Source organism: Gilbertella persicaria (assembly GCF_025201335.1).
Source record: "Gilbertella persicaria strain CBS 190.32 chromosome Unknown B0P05scaffold_36, whole genome shotgun sequence".
Lineage (NCBI taxonomy): Eukaryota > Fungi > Mucoromycota > Mucoromycetes > Mucorales > Choanephoraceae > Gilbertella > Gilbertella persicaria.
In genome coordinates, this window is record NW_026251997.1 from 58311 (window position 1) to 75350 (window position 17040).

General features: G+C 38.7%; 8 protein-coding genes across 8 annotated transcripts; 5 read left to right on the forward strand and 3 right to left on the reverse strand.

Moving 5' to 3' along the window:
- Positions 1–702: 702 nt before the first annotated feature.
- On the forward strand, positions 703–2197 carry B0P05DRAFT_475337 (uncharacterized protein; the record flags this gene model as incomplete). Its single annotated transcript, XM_051574835.1, has 2 exons — positions 703–1293; positions 1340–2197. 2 exons carry the CDS (start codon positions 703–705, stop codon positions 2195–2197), a joined length of 1449 nt encoding a protein of 482 aa, XP_051432294.1.
- A 336-nt stretch (positions 2198–2533) lies between these two features.
- Positions 2534–5637, reverse strand: B0P05DRAFT_552326 (uncharacterized protein). Its single transcript, XM_051579454.1, has 10 exons — positions 5519–5637; positions 5432–5476; positions 5216–5385; positions 4869–5170; positions 3834–4819; positions 3672–3790; positions 3500–3631; positions 3283–3444; positions 3124–3233; positions 2534–3077 (listed from the first exon to the last, which is right to left on the reverse strand). The coding sequence occupies exons 1-10, from the start codon at positions 5605–5607 to the stop codon at positions 2772–2774; spliced, it is 2421 nt and encodes an 806-aa protein (XP_051432295.1). The 5' UTR covers positions 5608–5637; the 3' UTR covers positions 2534–2771.
- On the forward strand, positions 5638–6207 carry B0P05DRAFT_552331 (uncharacterized protein). Its single transcript, XM_051579455.1, has one exon. The coding sequence runs from the start codon at positions 5684–5686 to the stop codon at positions 5984–5986; it is 303 nt and encodes a 100-aa protein (XP_051432296.1). The 5' UTR covers positions 5638–5683; the 3' UTR covers positions 5987–6207.
- A 214-nt stretch (positions 6208–6421) lies between these two features.
- Positions 6422–7152, forward strand: B0P05DRAFT_552333 (uncharacterized protein). The gene is made up of 2 exons (XM_051579456.1): positions 6422–6724; positions 6771–7152. Exons 1-2 carry the CDS (start codon positions 6436–6438, stop codon positions 7082–7084), a joined length of 603 nt encoding a protein of 200 aa, XP_051432297.1. The 5' UTR covers positions 6422–6435; the 3' UTR covers positions 7085–7152.
- A 312-nt stretch (positions 7153–7464) lies between these two features.
- On the forward strand, positions 7465–11068 carry B0P05DRAFT_552335 (P-loop containing nucleoside triphosphate hydrolase protein). Its single transcript, XM_051579457.1, has 6 exons — positions 7465–7567; positions 7617–7837; positions 7883–8630; positions 8680–10619; positions 10659–10771; positions 10831–11068. The coding sequence occupies exons 1-6, from the start codon at positions 7508–7510 to the stop codon at positions 10899–10901; spliced, it is 3153 nt and encodes a 1050-aa protein (XP_051432298.1). The 5' UTR covers positions 7465–7507; the 3' UTR covers positions 10902–11068.
- Positions 11069–11091: 23 nt separating this feature from the next.
- Positions 11092–12089, forward strand: B0P05DRAFT_552337 (uncharacterized protein). The gene is made up of 3 exons (XM_051579458.1): positions 11092–11256; positions 11306–11389; positions 11437–12089. Exons 1-3 carry the CDS (start codon positions 11130–11132, stop codon positions 12057–12059), a joined length of 834 nt encoding a protein of 277 aa, XP_051432299.1. The 5' UTR covers positions 11092–11129; the 3' UTR covers positions 12060–12089.
- On the reverse strand, positions 12087–14128 carry B0P05DRAFT_598699 (Man1-Src1p-C-terminal domain-containing protein; the record flags this gene model as incomplete). The annotated part of the gene is made up of 6 exons (XM_051583182.1): positions 14033–14128; positions 13722–13987; positions 13091–13673; positions 12619–13042; positions 12337–12562; positions 12087–12290 (listed from the first exon to the last, which is right to left on the reverse strand). Exons 1-6 carry the CDS (start codon positions 14064–14066, stop codon positions 12087–12089), a joined length of 1737 nt encoding a protein of 578 aa, XP_051432300.1. The 5' UTR covers positions 14067–14128.
- A 24-nt stretch (positions 14129–14152) lies between these two features.
- B0P05DRAFT_620692 (uncharacterized protein) lies at positions 14153–16707 on the reverse strand (the record flags this gene model as incomplete). Its single annotated transcript, XM_051583437.1, has 8 exons — positions 16306–16707; positions 16201–16266; positions 15990–16148; positions 15850–15949; positions 15593–15804; positions 15394–15546; positions 15274–15344; positions 14153–15235 (listed from the first exon to the last, which is right to left on the reverse strand). The coding sequence occupies exons 1-8, from the start codon at positions 16343–16345 to the stop codon at positions 14153–14155; spliced, it is 1884 nt and encodes a 627-aa protein (XP_051432301.1). The 5' UTR covers positions 16346–16707.
- Between the last annotated feature and the right edge of the window lie 333 nt (positions 16708–17040).

Genomic DNA, 17040 nt, shown 5'->3' on the forward strand with positions numbered 1-17040 from the left:
GATTACACGAGGCAATTGGATGGCGTAGAAAATGACCCGATTACCCTACTTTGGTAGAAATATAATTTATTTTAGAGAAACATATCCAATTATATCATTCAATGGTCTTAAAATAGATCAGCAAGCTACCTTTAGAAAATTATTCCTTAAACACATAATAAGAAGAGTTGGAAACATGAAAGGGAATCAAAGGGGAAAATACATTAGCCACTTTTCTGCTTATGGCATTGGTATATGTTTTCTAACTCATTCAAAAACAGAAAGCAAAGAAAACAAACATGACCGTGATGTCATGTTCAATATGGTAAGGTAGCTTCTTTTTTTTTTTTTTCTGTCTTTTTACCCGGCTAACAACATGTATAAATTTGGAAATAATGTTAAAAAACAAAGTTGAAACGGAGTACTCTATTTACATTGTGATTTACACATACATACACCGGGTTACTGCAATCGGCTGATGAAAAACGTTATTAACTATACTTGGTGTTTATCCATGCGCTTCATAGATTATTTAGAAGTGTACCGAGATAAGTTTCTACCTTTTTTTCTTTTCTGTACACTTGTGATACAACTACAAATTTAAATCTTGTATATAAGGAACCAAAAAATAAAATAAAATAAGGTTACCCTTCTTTTTTATATAGATCTCTTCTTCCACACACACACTCCTTTTTTTATTTTATTTTGAAAATCCATTGAGTCATGCAACTTTCCTTCCTTGGTGCTCTTTTACTTACAACAGGTAGCTTTGTTTCAGCAGCCACTACTACCACATCCGCTACAAAGACATCTGAAGTCTTGGCTATCGAGTCCCCTGCTTGGTTGCCTGATTTCCCTGTCCCTGAAGGTGTCAATTCAGGCTACCCTACTGCCCCATTGAACATGTCCAGTACATTGCCTCGCAAGACCCTTGACCTCAAGCAGTATCCTGAACCTTGGGCTGCTCCTGACGTCAAGCACGCTGAAGTGCAAAAGGTCATCAAGGCCATTGATTGGAGCAAGGTCCCCAAGGCTCCTGTCAGAAAGACCAACAAGAACGGCGATATCGTCTTCACAGGCTACGATGAAGGCAAGGACCCTCACTGTTGGTGGTCTGATACCGGTTGTACTAAGCCTAAGCTCGATTATATTCCTGAAGATGTGCATCATTGTCCTAATCCTGGCGATTGGGGTCTCAACTACGATGATGGACCCTACAACCTTCAAGGTGAAGACAAGGAATTCGATAAATGGGCTGAACCCGAACTATACAATTTCTTGGCCAAGCACAATAACCAAAAAGCAACACTTTTCGTAAGTGAGAAACATCTTGTTGAACAATTAATTAATTGTCTTGTAGTACATTGGTTCCAACGTTGTAACCTATCCTGAGGCAGCCAAGAGAGCTCTTAACCATGGTCATGTCCTCTGTTCTCACACCTGGTCTCATCCTGTCATGACTACCCAAACCAATGAACAAGTGGTTGCTCAACTCTACTGGTCTCTTAAGGCTATCAAGGAAGCCACCGGTGTCACTACCAAGTGCTGGAGACCTCCTCAAGGTGATGTCGATGACCGTGTCCGTGCTATTGCTTGGCAAATGGGTTTGCACACCTACTTGTGGTCTGAAGATACTGATGACTGGAACATCAAGGAAGCCATCAATGGTGGTAGTATTTCCAATGCTGAAGTCAGCTCTCGTTTCGATACCTGGATCAAGAACCAAAAGGCTGGCAAGTACAAGAACGGCCTTATCGTGCTCGAACATGAACTGAACAATGCTACCGTCAAGATGACTGAAAAGTGGCTACCTAAGCTTCAAGAAACATTCAATGTCAAGTCCATTCATCAATGTTTGAATATTTCTCAGCCTTATTGGGAAACCAACTGGGTTTATCCTATTGGTAATGAAGCTCTCCCTGCTAACAGCACAACAAACAATACTAGCGTTGCTAACAATGCCACAACTACCACTGATGCTGCTACTACCTCCACAACTGATATTGTGCTTAACTTTGGTCCTACTACGGAAGCTGCCGCTGCTGCTGCCACCACTGAAGTTGCTGCTGCTGCCACTACTGATGCTGCTGCCAGTGCCGCTAATGCCGCTAATGCCATGGCCAACTCTGAAATTCAACAATCTGCTGCTCTTTCTCTCAAGAACACTCAATCTGTCACTCTTTTAGCTATGGCTGCTGTTGCTGCCTATATCTTTTAATTTATATATCATTATAATAAACGCATTTATGTATAGACTTTTATTTCCATCTAATTTAACTGGCAGCTGGGTGGGCAGGCTTTTCGCATGTACCATAGACGGCTTCCATATCTCTACGACACACCATACCATCTGCACAAGGTAAATTCTGACTACAGACTATCAGATAGGTGAGTGTTTATGTCATATTCTATATGATAGCTTACGATTATGAAGAGAACGAAAAGGTGGCAAGTCTACTGCAACAACCAAGCTGAGCATCAACGACAAGACAAGACTAATGATTTGGATTTTCATTATTAAAAGAAAAAAAAAAAAAGAGAGAGAGAGAGAGGAGAGAATAAAGAACGCTTGTCAAGAATGACATTGTATTATTTATTACAATCAAGATTGAAATTTGAACCAACAATGTTTATTTTGCTCGTACCGAAGAAACTAAATGACCAATGGGAAGTAAAGTAAACCTTGATGCTTGAGGTGCTAAAGGCAGTACGTTGTGTTGTCCTTGTTGGTTTGTGATGACTTTTCGAGCCCTAGAAAACAAGATTATTGTTTGTGTGTTGGAATGTAAAGTTTACCTTTCATATGTTTCATGAGTAGCATGCGTAAGTACACCCAATATCAAGGATTGTCTGATATAGAATTTGTTGACCTGGGATTTTAAGTGATACTCATAACTTGCCCAGTTGATGGGGTCAACCTGTTGCTTTAAGAATTGAATCACAGTGCTGTTTGTATGTTCAAACAGGCTGGAAAGAAACAGATAATCAAATATCAGCTGTAAGGCACCATTCTCCGTCATCTCTAATCTTTCCATATGTGTCTGATAAACTCTATTCACTACATGAAGTAACTTTTCTCTTAATTGTGTCATGATTGTCTTCATGATGTTAGCTTCTTCCATTGAATGTACATCCTATACTTGCCTGATCTATCATGGTACTATTGATACGTTGGATTTCTTCACACACAAAATACAGGTTTTTTACAATGTCGTTTGTTGATTGTGTTGGTATCTTGATGTCTTGTTCCACATCTATTGTCTATAAGTAACCTCTCTTTTTTTTGTGTTCTAGTCACTTTACTTTCCCAAACTGTGATAGAAGGACATGTATCATTCCATTTTGTCAAGACAAGTGTTGATTCAAGGTCTTGGGCAAATTTCTTTTCTAGCCAATCAAGCCAAGGTGTATGTGATTGATGATACACATACAATAATTTATCTTGTACTTGTGTATACTTGAGATCTATCATGCAAACAGCATTAGTAATAGAGTATTACTTTTTTTCTTTTCAATAAACCTTGATGTATACGACTGCGTAACTCAAATACAGGCATCGTATCAAGAGAGACAGACAATGCCTTGGGTAATTCTTTAGAAAGACATCCAATGTTCTTTGCCAGTCGACCCAGAAAAATGGACCCATGGTTGACTAAAGTCTATATAAGTAAGCCTTGTTCTCAATAGCTTACTCTTGTTTTGATCTGTCCATGCAGCAATACGCTCTATGAAGGCTTGAAGTTGATATGCATAAGCCATGACGGTGTCTAAGCATTGGTTCTCGAAATAAGTCTTGATTGTCTCTGTATCCCTAATTCATTGATGAGCTATCCATGATGACACTCTACACATACTCTTTTGTATCGCATGCACCTTCCATGCTTAAATAGACTTGAATATCTTTTCGAATACGAGCTAATGTGGTATCAAACGCATCTTGCAGTCGATGCAGATCGTTTGTTCTATCGTGCACTGTTTCTGCTAAATCGCGAGTGAAGGCTTTGATTTCTTCAGCACTCGATAGATGAGGTAAACGAAACGCATGGTGATGTTGGTCTGTCATATCAGGCCAAACATGCATTGTGACTGAGAAATCTGCTTGCTGAGATGCTTCCATGACTGTTTGCCATACCTTTTGTGGTTGTTGAGCAAGTGTGTTGAGGGCAGTATCCACCATGGATCTGGCATAGGCATTGAATGTGTCACGATAAAGACCATGCCAGATAGAATAAGAAGACAGCAGGCTGTCACTGGCTGTTTGCCATGATGTGTCGTGTTGCTCTAATGATTCAAACACCTGTGTACGTAGCTGGACTAAATCAGCATGGCTTTGGATAGCCGCTAAGGGTTGACTCAGATGGTGTTGAAGATACTGCTCGACATGCTTTGTCCATGCACGCACCATGGCTTGTACATCCTGATGTGTGAGTGGACTGGAGGGATCAAAGACAGGTAAATACGTCTGAAGTGTATCTGGAAGATAGCGAACCATCAGATGTACATTGGAACTGGGCGAAAATAACCGTGTGATGGCTGGTTGACTGGGTGTTTCATTCCCATGGCTTGATTTAGAGGGTATAAGAAACGTCTGTTGAAAAGAAGCCACAAAGGATTCAATCAGACTGGTGTGTTGTGTAGGCACAAAAATGGAAAAGGTCTGTATTAGCGTACGTTTAAATACGGTTGTGATCTCTTTTAGTTGGTGCGAAAGACGGTGTGTCTTGTGCTGTTGAATGATCTCTCGAATCACATTTAGTCTCATGTCCAACATCTTTTGAAGTGTGTCTTGATAGGACATGTTGTCTAATAGCATCAATCCCACCATGATTTCAGCCAAATGCTGGTTGGACTTTTCGTCAGCCATGTTGTCTTTTGACGCATTACTTTACCTCGGGTGTTTGTTCTGAAATACAAAGATAATGCAAAGAGCGTTGAATAATGTGTTGTTTAAATGCACTCACTGCATCCCATTGTCTCTGAATCACAGGAAATGCAACCTCAATATCCACAAATGACTTTTGTTTTTCTTGTTCGAGGTAATCATAGACTTTTTCAGCCAAGACAAACAATCGACTCGCATGAAGGTACCGATGATTTTCCATCGCATGCCACATCTGTTCAGGCACATCAGCCAATGATTTGACCAAGGCCGCAATACAATAAACATAACGTCGCTTCGTGTCTACAATAGCTATACAGTGATAAGTTGATACATCAAGTCAACCATGGTCTATACTTGAATTGTTTTTTTGATCGCGTAATTCAAGTGCCTTTTTTGCATTGGCTTTGATGGTCTGGACATCATAGTTTGTTTGCATACGTTCAAAGTTAGTCTTGATAGCTTGTGCATTTTTACTCATGGTGATAATAGTATCTGCTGCCGAAATCAAATCTTGATACTTGTTCCTATCTTGTTTAAGTTTTTTTTTTAAGGGCTTTTTTGATAGCCTACCCAACCATGGCGCGTAACTCTTGTTTTTGTGCTTCAATAGCATGACTAACAAGCTCAGTCTTATTGTATATATTGTATCTTATTTACCGTGTTTTTAGCTCAAGTGCTCGAACATCAGGTACACTTGACTCTATAAGGTACGTGTCAGGATCATTCGAATGGTTTTCTCGGGACATGAAGAATTTTAACTCGAAAAAGAAAAAAGAAAAAATTAAAAATATCAAGGAGATACGTCTGTGGTACATAAACGACATGTTATCATGTGATTTAGTAAATCACAGATTAGAATTTGAACGCTTTCGAATGACATCTTATCAAGGAGACAGTTTTCTCCCAAATATTTTTATTATTCTCCTATATACAAGCATAAGAGAGAATGTCGCTCTTATTTTGTTATATCCCTGCTTCTTCCATGTGGCAACAAGGATAGTTTTGATTTCATTCAATATTTTTTTTCTATCAATAAAACAGAAACTTGTTTATAGTGATAAATCATTGACTTTTTCTCTTTTGAGAAGAGAAAGCACAAAGAAAACAAAACAGAAAAAAGAATAGGGTAGAGGAGACAGAATCAAAAAAGAGAAAGAGAAAGAGAGAAAGAGAATTTAATGCATTATTGTCAGATAACACATACATGATGAGGGGACAGGTACAGAAGGAGAAATATCAAATGCAACATGACATTTATTTTATCAGGAGTGTGAACTTACTTGTTGAATCACCATGAAATCATTTTGATCTTGCTTAATTCTCTTAATCTATTTGTTTAAGCCTCGGTATAAGGAATAAAAAAAAAAAACAAAAGAAAAATAAAAAAAAAAAAAAGATACACTTAAAATAGTCCCCCTTGATACAAAGAGTTGGTTTCTATCTATCACTCCTCTCTATCTCCTTGATCTCACTCTCTCTACCCTTTTGATAGTTTGCTCCCTTTTGTCTTTTGATATAAATACAAACACAAGTAATGATTTTTTTCTGTCTTGATTCTACATCAAATCAAAACAATGAAATACTCTTTATTCATCTCTGCTGCTTACATTGCTTCTGTTGCCTTTGCTCAAGATGCACCTATCATTTCCATCACTTCTCCTTTGGCCAATACCAAATACAAGGCTGGTCAAGAAGCCATCATTTCTTGGATCAATCCTACTGTCTCTACCATTGATCAAATCGTCTTAGCCAAGGGTTCTTCTTCTGCTCTTCAGCCTATCATGACCATTGCTACTAATGTCAATGCAGGTGATATGAAGTATGTCTGGAAGATTCCTGCTGAATTGGAAAGTGGTACTGAATGTAAGTCATGTTTCATCATAACCCCAAGATCACTGAATTTTTATAGATGCTTTTGAGTTTGGTACTTCACCCAAAATGGCTTTTGCAGGTCCTTTTACGATTGAAGGTAGTACTGGCGGTGCTGTTCCTGCTGCTGCTAATGCTACTACTAGCAAGACAGACGTCAATGTGGCTGCTGCTGCTCCTCAACCTGCTGCCAATGCTGCTTCTACTCCCAATAGTGCTAGTCCTTCTTCCAATGCAAACACAAGCCAGTCTTCACCACGTATGGCTTCTCCTACTTCAGCAGGTACAAAGCACACCATGAATTCCATGGTTGTCTTGGGTTTGGCTGCTACTGTTGTTTCTCAATTCTTTTAATATGTATATCATTTTTTTTTATATATAAAATTTTCTCTCTCACAAACTGTCAAGAAATAATAATAATAATAATAAAAAAAAAAAAAGGTTGTGTCTAATAAAAAGAAATTTTCCTTCTTTTTTTAAGTAATAACGATGCCAGCTTCTTTAAAAAGAAGAAACAGTGCAAGTGTTAGTCCTGACCATGCATCTGAAGTAAAAAAAAAAATAAAAAAAAATAAAATAAGAAGCGCGTTATCAAGTTGTGTTAATGTGTTGTAGTTGCCAGGATCAAGTAGACGAAAACGACTCAAGAAAGTAACTTCATTCAATCATGGCGCGGACAATATTGACGAAGACGACAACGAAGAAGACAACGACGATAACGAAGAAGACAACGACAACAACGAAGAAGACAACGACGACAACGACGACAATGAACCCATGACGCATGACAAAGGATCTAATGGAACACTTAATCAACCCATTGATTTCAACAACATGGTAAACCATGAAAAAAAAAAAAAGTAAACATATTAATCTTCAACCATAGTCTATCAATGAAGCAGGCACGATTGCCAGAGTCGAAGTGGTTAATTTCATGTGTCATAAATACCTCAAGATTGATTTTGGACCCAAAATCAACTTTGTCATTGGTCATAATGGAAGTGGTAAAAGTGCTATCTTGACAGCGATCACATTAGCCCTGGGTGCTAACGCCAGTTCCACTAACCGTGGTAAAAACCTCAGTGCGTTTATCAAAGAAGGTGCCAGGTAAGTATGTCTTGTTGCTGTGCAGTGTCTTACCTGTGTGTTTAGTATGGCCAACATCACCATCATCTTGACCAATCGCGGTGAATCTGCTTACAAACCTGACGTCTATCCCGATCTGATCATTATTGAACGTCGCATCAGTAAAGACGGCCCTTCACCTTACAAGATCAAGAACTCGTCCAACCATATCGTGTCTCAAAAGAAAGAAGAACTGGTCGCTATTCTGGACCATATGAACTTACTCATCAATAACCCCTTGACTGTCTTGACACAAGACATGGCACGTAAGTTCCTAAGTGATAGCACACCTGAAGATAAATACAAACTCTTTATGCACGGTACACAACTGACGAACCTCAAGAACGATTTCGAATCTGTCCGTGAAAGTCTGGAGACTGCTAAAGCCATCTTGGACAGAAAGAAAGAAATTTTGCCTGTCCTTCAAGCAAAAGCCAATGAAGCACAAAAACGATATAAGGAAGTAGAAGCATCCAAAGAGATTGAAAACGACATTGATGTCTTGAACAACGAATTGGTGTGGTCTCAAATCATTCAAAAGGAAAAAGAAGCAGAGAAATTGAAACGTGAGGCAAATGTAGCTCAACATACACTGGAACAGATAAAAGAAGCGTATGAAGCACAAAAAGAGAAGGTCAATGTGTGTCAGGCTAATATAGTTCAGGTCACAGAAGAATGGGAACAGTTCAAAAATCAACCTGATCTTGATGCTGAAGAACGTAATGAACTGACGATTCAAAAGACAGATAAACTCTTGAAAATCAAAGAATTAAAGGTACATTTGATGGTCTTTTCCTGTATGTCTTACTTATATTCTATCTTAGGCTGACCTGACAGAGATCAATCATGCCATCAAGACAACCAAGGCTGCTAAGCAAAAACACCAAGAATTGATGCAAGCAGAAACCGAAAAATTAGAAGCCAGCAGCCAACTTAAACGAAATGAAATCCTTCAAGAAATCAATCGATGCAAACAACTGATTGAACACAAATCTGGCAAAGCCAAGCAGTTCAGTATCGAATTTGAAGGCCTAGAAGAAGAGCGCAAGCAGGCCAAAGAAACTTACCAACAGATGCAACATCAATTGGCCGAAATCAATCAATTCAAACAACGCGTGGAAAGCGATATTCGAAAACTAGAAGATCAACGGGGTGATGAGCTCAAGGCGTATGGACGTCGTATGCCTGAAGTTCTGCAGGCCATTCGAAGCGAGACACGATGGGAGAAAAGAAGGCCTGTAGGTCCATTAGGTGTTCATCTGTCTTTACAACAGCCACAATATGCTGAAGTCATTGAAGCTGTGTTGAACAAGAGTCTCAATGCTTTTGTGGTCGAATCGTTTCGAGACAAGAACTTGTTGTTTCGTATCTTGTGTCGTTTTGAAATGAGGCAGATTCCTATCATTGTGTCTGACTATGATCTGTTTGATTATACAGAAGGTGAGCCTGATCCTCAATACATGACAGTCCTTCGTGCGATCAAGTTTGAGGATGAATGGGTCAAGCGTCAATTGATCAATGCCAACAAGATTGAAAAGATTCTGTTGATGGAAGACCGTCAAAAGGCAGACCAAGTCATGTACCAAAAGCCAAAGAATATTGATCTCTGCTTTACGAGCAATTGTTATAGAGTGGGTGGTAAATCAGGTATGCGAACAGAATCGATTGACAAATACCGTGGTCCTCCTCGGTTCCGTAAAGACTTGGACCATTTGATCAAGAAGCGTCGTGGTGAATTAGCCAAAAAGATAGAAGAATATGAACGTTTGGAACTCGAATCAAGAGAACTTAAGACTCGGCTGATGGACTTGGAGAAGCGATCTAAAGAATGCAAGCGTTCTGAATACGCCTTGGATCGCGAGATTAAGAACCTGGAGCGCGTGGTGGCCGAGAAAGAAGAAGCCATGAGAGAAGATGACCCTGTTGATTTAAACATGTATCAAGAAGACATTCGTCTCTGTGACACCAAGATTCGAAGTCTTGTTCAACAATTCCAAGATATCAAGAACCAACAGAATGCATTGACAAAAGAAGTACAGGAAGTGATTATTCGACTCAAGACACTCGAGAACAATTATTTGCGAAGAGAAGAGCAGTCGAATGAGTTCCGTGTCAAGCTCAACAAGTTGGGTGACATAAAGAGTCAAGTGCAAGGTGATTTAGAACAACTCGGCAATAAGTTACAGACAACCAAACTGAGATATGAAGGCAGACGATCTGCTTATGCTGAATGTGATCAACTTGTGAATGAATGGATTCAGCAAGCACAAGAAGAATATCCTGACCGTGTTCATACTGACCGTAGTCCTCATGAAGTAGAGAAAGAAATCAGGCGTTTAGAAGGTATTGCCAAGAACATGGAAAAAGAAAGAGGCATTTCTCTTGATCAATTGACAAGGGAGACAGAAGAAGCCATGACACAATGGAATGAAGCAGACGCTGTTATCAAAGGCATGGAGAAACTGTCTAGATCACTCTCTAAAATGTTGGCAGAAAGAATGAGCAAATGGGAATCCTTTAGAAGTTATATCTCTTTGTCTGCTAAACACTATTTCAGTTACTATCTTCATATGCGTGGTGATGAAGGTACACTTCGATTCAATCATCAAACAAAACGATTAGATATTCGTGTGTCTACCGGGGATCAATACAGTAAAGGATCCCGTCAAAAGGACTCTCGATCACTTTCTGGTGGTGAGAAGTCCTTTTCTCAAATCAGTTTATTATTATCTTTATGGCAGAGTATCTCTTCACCCATTATTTGGTAAGTTTTCTATTGGTCAGTGTCAGTTAACAAGGTTAGTTTGGATGAATTTGATGTGTTTATGGATGCTGTCAATCGAAAGCAAACGATGAGTATGATAATGAATGCTGCTAGTGACAATTCTTCGCAGTATATTCTGATTACACCTCAAGGTACAACCAATCATGTCATGACTGTTTATTGACTTCCCCCCTTTTTTTTTTGTTATTAGATGCTAGTAATATGGAACCAGGCCCATATGTTACTGTTCATCGCTTACAAGATCCTGAGCGTGGTTCATAAAGAAGAAGATGAAGAGGAGGGCGGCGCCACTTGAATTTAAATAGTATGTTGGCTTAAAATAAAATTATAAATAAACGGGGTTTGTGACACACCTCTTTGAGGTTTGTTATGTGGCTAATTAAAGTGTAACGCCAAGACGATATAAATAAATGTAATTTATAAAGGGATATTTTTTTTCTCTCTCTCTCTCTTTTTTTAATATTCCTTTTACTTTTTACTTTTGCAAACATGTTAACAAAGAGAAACACAACTACATTTCTATTTACATTAATCTCACTGATGGTCACTTTGATGGGTGACTTTGTCACAGCTGCTCCTGTGACAAGTGTCGATGGCAATTCGGCAACATTCACTTGTAAACTAATTTATTTATTTATTTATTTAAAACTAATGATCCTTATTAGTTGCAGGACATACAACCACAGTTCATGGTGTTGTGTTTAGTGTGGTGATGTTTGTTACTGGTGCTTATCTATGTTTCCTTGGAGGTACACATAATATAGAAAATAACTGTGACTTATAGTATCATGATTAGGTGTATTTCAAAATTTTACTATGTTTATTGTTGGCTTTTATGTGGGGGGCAATATTGCTTATATTGTATTGACCAATGCCAAAGCAGACTATGGAAGTAACACAAATACCATCTTGTTAGTTGTTAGTATTGTCGCTGGTATTCTAGTGGGAGGATTATTGTGTTGTTGTTTCTTTTTAGCCGTCTATTTATTGGGTGCTTTGCTGGGTTATTTAGTTGCACTTTGGTTGCTCTCTTGGAGTACGAATGGATTAATCCAAACCAATTGGGGTCGTGCTATCCTGATTGTCTGTTTCTGTATTGTAGGTGTAATCTTGATTGCCTTTTTAGAACGCCCTATGTTTGTGATTGCCAGTGCTTTTATTGGCTCATTTGCCATCTTTTGTGGTATTGATATCTATGTTCAAACAGGCTTTTTGGAAATGGTCAACACACTCTTACACGCCAAAAATTTTGATTTGGCAGTGAATGCCTCAAGCCAATTACGAGGCATGTTGGGTGGTTGTTTAGGTCTTGCTCTTGTGGGTTGTTTGATTCAATGGTGCTGTATCAGAAGAGATTCAAGTACCTATCGTGGTTGGAGAGAACGTCATCCTTATGGTGGTGGATGGACGCGTGTCTAATATGTAAAATTAAAATTTATTATTGTTTTATGCAGTCAATTCCCAATATTCAACAGGTTCTCCTCTGACTTCTTTAAAGCTTTTGCGTACATGAGGATGTGATTCTATCTTCTCTACCACACGTAACCAGTCTTGAATGGTTTTGTTATTATTGACATCCACCACACATGAACGGAGTTGAGGTACAGGCACAGTAGGTGATATAGTTGAGTCTTGCATGTATTTGTCATGCTAAACAATATCAGTTGGCTTATAAGCTGTGATCGATAAGACTCACCTGTTGCTTTAATTGGTCCAAAATAGACTTGACAAGTGTATCCATCTTTTGTTGATACATTAGATTTCTTCTATAGTCCCTTGAGGCACCATATACAGCTGAAAGAACAGAAAGAAAAGCAATGATATAGATCTTGATGTTGAAAGGTGTTTGTTGATACACACGCTGTATTTTACACCAAGTACTATACACTGCTTCTTCTGTGCCTAAGTACTTTTGATCCTCACTAATCATGGATGTGAATAACAATAATAGTAGTATATATATATATATACTACTTACATCTCCCAGTAATGAATCTTGGGATCTTCAAGGACAGCAGATAAGGCAATCACCATAATTTCTTCTATTCTGTCTTGAGGAAGATGGAGTTCAACAAATGCTTTGATATTAGACAAGACATCTTTGACTAACACTTTGCCAACAGGGGCATCTGTGCTGTCTGGATGAGCAAGCAAGTGTTGACAAGCTAATTCCCCTTGTTTGATAGCCAATTGTTGCTTGATTTTGCGTTCTACTTGTGCAACATATTTACCTAGGACTGAATTATGAATACAATCATCCGCAATAGGTAATCGATGGCCAATATTATAGAAAGGTGTCTTTTTTTCATAAAGTGGATCACATATCAGTTCATCCTCTGTACATACACCATGATCTGGGCATGGAATACAAGGAGAGGGCAACAAAGAGAACAGAAAAGAAACTATCATGGTTTAGCTTAGGCTAGAAAAAAAAACATGGTTATCCTTACCATTCTTAGGATGAATAGAATGATTTGTGCAATAACCATTTTGTTGACGTGCATAAGCAGTGATGCTTAATCCAACAATGCCGACAACCATGTATACTATACATAAGCCATAGCCTATACGCTTCAATATCGTCTTCCATAGTAACAGATGTTGTCTTGCTTCAGCTAATTTCTGAGATCGTGTCTTGATAGGATAGGGTTTGGCCAAGGTTTCTGCTGGCACGGCTTGATCTTTATAGAGCAACACTAACTCTTCTTTGTCAATCTCACCAATATCCTCTTCTGATTCATCAGTCACATCAGCATCTGCATCGTAATCAGGATCGACTTGTTCATCATCCAACTCGATAGGTTCAGTATAATCATCGTCTGAACCTTCAGAAGCAAATGAATCATCAGGGTTGAACTGTACTTTTTTCTTTGGTTTCTTCGTTTTAGGTGGATGAACTAACACTTTCTGTTGCTGCTTTTTGGGCTCCTTTCTCGGGATGGGTGTAGATTCGACTTCACTCTCTCCAAATGAATCTTCTGGATTGAATGGAGCACGTTTAGGTACAGAAGGAATAGCAAATCCGTCTTTATCCTATATGCATGACAAGTCAATGACCTTGATGGCAAAAACACGTCTTACCTTTTTGACTTCTTTAACTTCATCTTCAAATCGCGTTGGTTTTTGTACAGCACGATGACCACGACCATATTCTTCGATTGGTAGTGGCTGTTCTTGTTGCTTTTTCTGATAGGCTGCTATGATCTCTTCTTTTCTAGGCTCAATATGTTTCTTAAACAGATGGATCAAGTCATTACGAGTAATACTACGTAAATAAGGAATATGATGGGCCGCCAAGATCTCTTTTAGCTGATATTTGCGTAATGAACGAATAGAAAAATTGTCATCTATATTTTGATGTAAGTTAAATAGAACATGAATTCACATCGTACCAAGGTAATACAGTTCTTTAGGTAAATTCGTCATTGTTATGATATAGAAAAAAAAAAGAAAAGAAAAGCGCGTTTGAGACGGTATTTCATTTATCCAGTTTCTATATGTCACACATCTTTTTATTCATGCGAGACATTCTTGAGTAATTCAATTTCGATACACAACTGTTCTAATGCAAGCACAGCTTCTGCATAATCTTGATCTTTCTCATTCAGTAGTATGCGTAGACGAATCTCTTCATCTTTTGCTTGTTCTAATTGAGTCAGTAAACTAGCCATTTCATTGCGTTGTTTAATATTGGCGGTCTCTAAACGTCCCATCTCCATCGATAGCTGAGATAGATCTGGACTTTGTTGAACAGAGACACGGCTAGCCAATTGATTGGAGAGATGAGCTATTTGAATTGCATCTTGTCTTGCTTGTGTCTCTGCTTTCATCATCTTGTCATAAAGCACCGTAAGTTGTTCGAGTATAGTCTGATGAGCCTCCTGGGCTTCTTCTGATTGTATCTGTGCTTTTGTCGCTTGTTCCTCAGCCATGGCTCTGGCCAATGTCGCTTGTTGAGACAGCTGTTTTACTTGAGCCAATGTCTCACGCTGTCTGTTCCCTTCTTGCTCTGCTTCTCTTAATCGTGCTTCTAACAAAACGGTTCTTTCGGACTCAAGCAGATCCAATGCTTTGTGGTCATGTGATTTAAGTGCAATGTAAGTGGCTTTATAATACGCTGCTTCTTCTAATGCAGCCATACGAATATGTTCTGTTTGTTCAATTTTCTGTACAATGGGTTCTATTTGCTTAGTGGTACTGCTTTTCATCTTTTTGATTTCGGTCTTGATGTTGACGAGCTGCTGGAAAAGCACTAGCTTGTCTGTGGTATCAAACTGTATAAGACAAGCTGACTTGGATTCCTGGTCATCGATCTTGTTCTGTTCAAAACGAGCAAGAGAGACTTCAGTACGCCACCATTGTTCTTTCTTTTTCATTTCTGTGATCATGGTATCACGTAAAGCAAGTTCATGCAACAATCTCTTTTTTTCTTCAGGGTCAAGGTGAGATGGCGCTGGTAGTTGAATAGTAGGTGGTATCCTAGGGTGTATGTCTCGTTTAAGTTTCAGAGAAGGCTCTCGTCTATCTAAACCTGCTCCTTCTCGTGATGGACGTAAAGGAGGGGTTTGTCTCTGTTCATCCAGATGGATGGAAGGCTAATGAATGAGTGATATGACATGATCTATCATCTTACCTCTTCTTTTATCACACGCTCTTGTTTTTCGCTTTCAGAAGGTTCTGGTTCAGGAGGATATTTTATCTTGGCTAGAATAAACGTCATAAGTCAATCCATCCCCATTCTTTATCTACTTACTGCAGTCAAGAACAAAAAGAGACAGGCTATCGTCTGCTTTACCTATCGATTCACCTCCAAACACATAAATCTTTTTCTGAATAGCAGTCAATGTGAGTCCAAAACGAGGCGAAGGAGGGATACCCATACTTTGAAACATGTACCATCGTTGACCTAAACAATATTGAGCCTACACATCCTGTATCATTTTTTGGCTTACTCTTGATACGGAATGCACATAGATCGCCACAGAGTGTGCCATGAATGCCTCTGCCACCAAAGATATAGATGGTATCATCGACTAAAGCAGCTGCACAACTTTCTCTAGGTGTGGGTATATAGCCTACAGCTGAAATAGGATGCCATACATGTGTCATAAGATCAAAATACCAAATGTCGTTCAATAAGCCCTGTGTGTTGATACCACCAAATCTAAACAAGGTCTTATGAGATCCAATCTTGACGCATCTAACTTACATGTAAAGTCTATGGTTATGAATGACAGCCACATGACCTGATCTCGCTGAAGGTGCTTGACTTTGATAGTCTATGAATTCCCATTCTGCCTTGGAAGGATCTGTAGAGGATAAATGAGACATACCTAGTGTTGTACTTACATTCTTTGACATGGAAGAGACATAAATCATTCAAGTATTTTCGCTGATAATGTCCTCCCCAGACATACATTATGCCATCGTCTGAGATGCATGTTGTATGTCCTGCTCTTTCGATAGGTAGTCTTCCTTTGGTTCTTACTCTTGACCATTGACGTGTATCTGATGGTTGGATGAATTTAGGGGCCAGAAGCATTTGATCTAAAATACTTACTTGTATGCATGACATAAAAATGAGGATCCCATAATTCACCAGGAATCTTAGGTTCACCACCATATACTAAACCATCAGCACACGTACAGACAAATAACAACTTACAGAGTATAAATCCATCCATTGAATTCAAGGTACAAGCCATTCTTGAAGGAGGTATATCACCTGAAGAAGAGAGTGCATGGGCAGACGTATTATCTTGAAGGAGTCAATACGAAGGACTGAATAGATATTGTCTTACTTGTATTGATCATGAACAAGTTCTTTTTGCTTCGACCTGTTCCACCAAACACAATAAAGTGTTGGTTGTCAATCATAGTGGCCGCATGACCTGATCTCGGTAAAGCATGACTGTTTCCTCCTAATCTACGTTGTGACCAAGGATAAATAGACTTTTCAGAATGATTCTTTGTGAATTTAGAAAAGAGTGTCATGATGTTAAGAAGAAGAAGGAGGCTATAAATGGAAACAAGACCTCATACTCGAAAAGGCTAAATTGGAAAAGGCATTTTATTACACGGCAACGTCACACACCTTTAAACAATAACACACATTTTAGCTTATTATTTTCTTCTTTTTAAGTAATGGAGGATTTTGACGATATTCCTGATCTTGTACCTGCTGCTATTCCAAGGTAAACTATGAACGTCTATTGACTTTATTAACAACTCGATGAGTGACACACCTGTTATTGAAGAACAAGGACATAAAAAGATTCCTGTCACTATTGTCACAGGTAAATATATATATATATATATGTATATGTATATGTATATAGACATGTCCATGCTAATAAACGTAGGGTTTTTGGGTAGTGGTAAAACAACCTTGTTGAATTAT

What these genes read in the sequence shown, in the direction of transcription:
- B0P05DRAFT_552337 (XM_051579458.1), top strand. Translation starts at nt 11,130, where the DNA reads ATGTTAACAAAGAGAAACACAACTACATTTCTATTTACATTAATCTCA. An exon ending in CAATTCGGCAACATTCACTT is followed by an intron (nt 11,257 to 11,305) that starts GTAAACTAATTT and finishes GATCCTTATTAG; the next exon opens with TTGCAGGACATACAACCACA. An exon ending in TTATCTATGTTTCCTTGGAG is followed by an intron (nt 11,390 to 11,436) that starts GTACACATAATA and finishes TATCATGATTAG; the next exon opens with GTGTATTTCAAAATTTTACT.
- B0P05DRAFT_552331 (XM_051579455.1), top strand. Translation starts at nt 5,684, where the DNA reads ATGTTATCATGTGATTTAGTAAATCACAGATTAGAATTTGAACGCTTT.
- B0P05DRAFT_552333 (XM_051579456.1), top strand. Translation starts at nt 6,436, where the DNA reads ATGAAATACTCTTTATTCATCTCTGCTGCTTACATTGCTTCTGTTGCC. An exon ending in ATTGGAAAGTGGTACTGAAT is followed by an intron (nt 6,725 to 6,770) that starts GTAAGTCATGTT and finishes GAATTTTTATAG; the next exon opens with ATGCTTTTGAGTTTGGTACT.
- B0P05DRAFT_552335 (XM_051579457.1), top strand. Translation starts at nt 7,508, where the DNA reads ATGACGCATGACAAAGGATCTAATGGAACACTTAATCAACCCATTGAT. An exon ending in TTTATCAAAGAAGGTGCCAG is followed by an intron (nt 7,838 to 7,882) that starts GTAAGTATGTCT and finishes CTGTGTGTTTAG; the next exon opens with TATGGCCAACATCACCATCA. An exon ending in TGAAAATCAAAGAATTAAAG is followed by an intron (nt 8,631 to 8,679) that starts GTACATTTGATG and finishes ATTCTATCTTAG; the next exon opens with GCTGACCTGACAGAGATCAA.
- B0P05DRAFT_552326 (XM_051579454.1), bottom strand. Translation starts at nt 5,607, where the DNA reads ATGTCCCGAGAAAACCATTCGAATGATCCTGACACGTACCTTATAGAG. An exon ending in ACGCAGTCGTATACATCAAG is followed by an intron (nt 3,445 to 3,499) that starts GTTTATTGAAAA and finishes TTTGCATGATAG; the next exon opens with ATCTCAAGTATACACAAGTA. An exon ending in ATAGTACCATGATAGATCAG is followed by an intron (nt 3,078 to 3,123) that starts GCAAGTATAGGA and finishes AACATCATGAAG; the next exon opens with ACAATCATGACACAATTAAG.